The sequence below is a fragment of the Crocuta crocuta genome, unplaced genomic scaffold (genome assembly GCF_008692635.1).
Source record: "Crocuta crocuta isolate KB4526 unplaced genomic scaffold, BGI_CrCroc_1.0 scaffold26, whole genome shotgun sequence".
In the NCBI taxonomy this organism is placed as follows: Eukaryota; Metazoa; Chordata; class Mammalia; order Carnivora; family Hyaenidae; genus Crocuta; species Crocuta crocuta.
Genome location: NW_027532249.1, coordinates 6,835,303 through 6,839,947, shown reverse-complemented (window position 1 = coordinate 6,839,947; position 4,645 = coordinate 6,835,303). Strand labels below are relative to the sequence as shown.

The 4,645-nt window shown below is 39.7% G+C and overlaps 1 protein-coding gene across 5 annotated transcripts in view; it reads right to left on the bottom strand.

The window, feature by feature from the left end:
- Nucleotides 1-4,645, bottom strand: part of L3MBTL4 (L3MBTL histone methyl-lysine binding protein 4) — a 416,667-nt gene that overhangs the window by 86,312 nt on the left and 325,710 nt on the right. The window contains exon 17 of one of the 5 annotated variants that reach the window (XM_077778218.1): nt 1,798-1,925. The exons of the other annotated variants lie outside the window; for them this stretch is intronic. Coding sequence (XP_077634344.1) covers nt 1,837-1,925 — 89 coding nt within the window. The 3' untranslated portion in view covers nt 1,798-1,836. Of the gene's footprint in view, nt 1-1,797; nt 1,926-4,645 lie in introns of those variants that run through there. 5 annotated transcript variants of the gene reach the window in all.

Below are 4,645 nucleotides of genomic sequence, written 5' to 3'. Positions count from 1 at the left end.
CCAGGGAAAATATATTTTTTGAAAGCCTTACCTTTCTAAAGTGAAATTAAGAAAATAAAAGTTCATCATGGTAGTTACATCTAGAATAACTCAGGAATCTTGCTTCTATGGTTTTTTTTTTTTTCAGTTTAGTTTCCAGTTTCCTTAAATGCTATTTTATTATTTATTTTTTATGATTATTTTATGATCTGACTTTCTGCACATGAAAATCACAGATGTCTTAGCAGGCAACATCTCAGGGAAAAAGGCATCATCTGAAATTATTCAAGGGAAAGAAAACAAATCAATAAAGAAAAACATAAGAAAACAGAGAATGAGGGAGAGCCATGTAAATAAGAGAAGAAACCGTTGTCTTTGCTAATAAATAAAGTCTACGACATAAATGATACAGGATGTACCCCCACAAGGCAATGGTAACTATGGCAACAAGAAGAGAGGCAGTGCACTCAGTGTGACTCAACCAAATACCTAATTGATACACTAAGCATATTCAGGTATATTTTCATATGGTACTGAAATAATATATATGCCCCTCATTTATGTAAAATTATTCATTTTTAACATCTAGTCCTTTAATTTATAAAGAGGTCCTTGTGTCTCTCAACTTATATAATAGATCAGCATGACTTTTGGGAAAATAACCCAAGTATACTGGGGTCAGAAACGACATTCCTTTTCTACTGCTCAGTAATAATTTCTAGGTCTGAAGAATTTCAAGTCGGAAATCTAGCATGGCAACTCTCCAGCGATATAGTCAAGAATCATTTACATTTACATATATTCCAGATATTCCAGATATCGAATCCTGATTCTCTGCTTAGATACAAGATGCTTGGCCTCACCGTGTGCATCTTCCCTCTCGGCACTCACGGAATGTCACAAGAGCAGGGCTGTCTAGGTAGAGAAACCCAGGACAACGTTTGAGTAAGGGGCTTTTAAGAAAAGGAATCCCACTGCCTCATTCCCTGGATTGTTCCAGCTTTTTGAACATTCTCTCCTCTCTAACCTTTCCGCTGTATCCTTTAGAACAAACCCTGAGCTCTTATTGACTGTATCTTTATGGAGCATAAATCCCAAGGTTAGAAAACTTTTTCTTATAGAACAAGCATGTTCTCTCCAAGGAGACTGTGTATCAGGGCAGTTTTGTTTGGTTTGGTTTCAAACCCTCGGTACCTGTCATCAAGGCAAAAAAAGTGTCTCACAATATCAACGGGCTGGAGAGATTCAGGGGCTTTCTTTGATTCCCGATATATTTGAAAGGTAAAGCTTCTTTCCTGCACCTGGGAATATTTCCCTTCAGCACTGAAATTATTGATGAGGGAGACAGGCCTGTAACTGCCCTGGGGCAACTGACAGAGAGGAAACAAATAGTTTTGCTCTGGGGCCATCCTGCTCCACCCAGAAACACCCACGCGATTCATACCTTCACAGAATCTGAGAAGGGAATGTCCACATCCCTCAAATCAGACACTGGGGAGAAGGTGAAGTTATTAGAATTCCCTATCACCTTGCCTGGGATGACAAGCCTAGAATCTAAGAACCTAGGAATCCCATTCTGGCCCTGGTGAAAGAATACTGCGCAGGGTTGGGATGCAAGCTGTGATTCTATTCCAGAAAACAAGGCCTGCCTCTCTGGTTGTCTCTGGGTTGTCAGCTCTTCCACCATTCTGGACAGTAAACAAGGGCAGTCCCCTCAGCTTGGCCACCGGGGTCTGCTCGCTCTCCCCTAACAAGTTTCAAGAGCCCAGTGGAGGAGGCCAGAGAGACGCAGATAGGTAAAGCTGTACTCGCCTATCACCGGAGATGGTGTGGTGTCAGCGTGGAGAAGAGGATGTGTCAGAGAAGATTCCAGTTCGAGAGGGTTATTTCTGGAATACTCCGAGGAAGCGTATGGCATGGCTGCCCACATTCCACCAGACTTGGTGCTGTGGAATTGAGTTTTTAGAGTTGTCAGTCCCTCAAGCCTTAGGACTAAAAATAAGTATCTACTTATTAAAGCAGATTTATTTTTATTCAGACTTTTTTTAAAATTCTTGCACTATAACTTTTCTCCACATTTGGATTTTCAAAATATTTTGTCAATAATACTTATGTGTTCAAAGCCCATACGCTATCATCTATATCTAGAGTCCATCAGAAAACAAACAAACAAACCAACCTGGCTTTCTCATTTTCATGGGTTTCTGAAAGTTGACAGGAAGAATTTTCTCAAAAAGAAGGGTGAAGGGAGTTTTTAGAAAGATAATATAGGACATATTAAAGACAAGCTAAAGAAAAAAAAAAGCTCAAGAGATCTTAGAGAGAAGGCTAAGAGGCATCCAGACCCTTCCACTTACTTCCAAGGATTTTCCTCCTGCTTCGAGCCTCACTGGCGTCTCTGCCAAAGCCACCAGCAGGCCCAAGGGTGTAGGTGTTCAGAGCCATCTGGCAGAGAGACAAACTCATCATTCAAATCTCAGCACCTCCAAAATCTCTAGCTCAACACCTCTAATCTCAGCTGGTCTCGAAATTGGGACTCAGTGCTCTGCTATTTATTTTTTAAGCAAAGTTAAGGCTAATAGCTTTTCTTTTAAATGAGAAACTTTTATTACATTCAATTCTACCTTGAAGGCTCTTATTCATATTTTAACTGACAACCAAAGAAAGCAGCAGACTGCCTGCAAGAGAGTATTGTCAAGAACAGATGCAGTATCAGGGCACCTGGGCGGCTCAGTCAGTTGAGCGTCTGACTCTTGATTTCCGCTTGGGTCATAGTCTCATGGTTTGTGAGATCGAGTCCTGCATCAGGCTCTGCACTGATAGCCTGGAGCCTGCTTGGGATTCTCTCTGTCTATCCCTCTCCTGCTCATTAAATAAACTTTAAAAAAAAAAAAAAGAGAGAGAGAGAGAACAGATGCAGTATCTACACTCTGTAAGAACAGTGCATCATATATATTTTGTTACAGCACTAAAGATGTTTGTGATGGCTGTTAACATTTCTTTGGACTGAAACTGAGAATATTCATTACATATGTTTATTACACCATCAATTTCCTTTGACTTAATTTTCAGAATGTCCCCCTTTCACTTAATTGCAGGTACCAAGCTCCAGCCCTTAGAATCACCTTTCAGCCAACTGCAAAAAATTTCCCTACCTCTCCCCAGTAACTCCAGCTTGTTCCATCCCTCTGTCTGGCCCACACCACACAAAGTACTGCTGAGTCATTACCAAGATACTAAGTACCTACAACACCCCGCCCCCCAAAAAAATCCTTAATATTTTAGAGCAGTTTTGGGTTTATAGAAAAGTTGAGCAGAAAAAATGGAGGGTTCCTGCAATTCCCTCCTCGCCCACTCTGCAGTTTCTTATTAGTAGTATCTTACATCAGTGTGGTATGTATCCTGCCATTGATCAACCAGTATTGAAATATTATTGTTGGTATCTGAAGTCTATAGTTTATCTTAGGATCCAGTCTGTGTTCCACAGTTCTATGGGTTCTGACAAATGTGTAATGCATCTATCATATGGTGGAGAGTTTCATACAGAATAGTTTCACCACTCTGAAAATTCCAAGTTCTCCCAATTCATCTCTTCTTGCCTTCCCTGACCCTAAACTCCCCCAAACTGCAGTTTTTTTATTTTTTTTGCTGTCTCTATAGTTTTGCCTTTTATAGACTATTATATAGCTGAAAAACTAGAGTATGTAGTCTTTTCAGGTTGGCTTCTTTCACTTAACAATACGCCTTTTTGGAACGTATTTCTTTTTAATGCTGAATGAATGGATGGAACAGATCCATTCCACTGTATGGATGTACCACAGTTTGTTTATCCTTTCACTTACTGAAGGACATCTTGGTTGCTTTTAGCTTTTAGTGATTAGGAATAAAGCTTCTGTAAACATTCATATGTAGGGGTTTTTGTTTATTTATTTATTTATTTTGAGACAGAGAGAGAGACAGCGTGTGTGTGAGCAGGGGAGGAACTGGGGGGGGGGGGGGGAGGGAGAGAATCCCAAGTGGAATCAGCACAGAACCTCACAAACTGTGGAAATGACCTGAGCCAAAATCAAGAGTCAAACACTTAAACACCTGAACCACTCAGGTATCTGTGTGTGTAGGTTTTTGTGTAAACATGAGTTTCAAACTTATCTGGGTAAATGTCTAGGAAGAGGAATGGTGGATTACATGGTAATTCCATGTTTACTTTTAGAAAGCAACTGCCAGAGTCTTTCAAAGCGGCCATACTGTTTTATGTTCTCACCAGCAATGAATGACAGTCCCCGTTACACCATGTCCTTGCTGTTTTGCGGGAATTTTAGCCATTCTAACAGGTGTGTAGGGGTACTGTATTGTTGTCATTTGCAGTTCCCTGATGACATAGGACATTGAGCATCTTTTCATGCACTTATTTGCCATCTATGTCTGCTGACGTGTCTGTTCATATATTTGGCCTCTTAAAAAGTGGGTTGTCTTCTTATGGTTACTTTTTAACAGTTGTTTGTATATTTTGGACACAAGCCTTTTTATGAGATATATGTTTTCCAAATATTATTTTTTCTCCCAGTCTGTGGCTTATCTTTTTATTTGCTTGACAGTGTCTTTCACAGAAGTTTTTAGTGTTTTTTTTTTTTTTTTTGGTTTTTTCAAATATATATATATTTTTTTT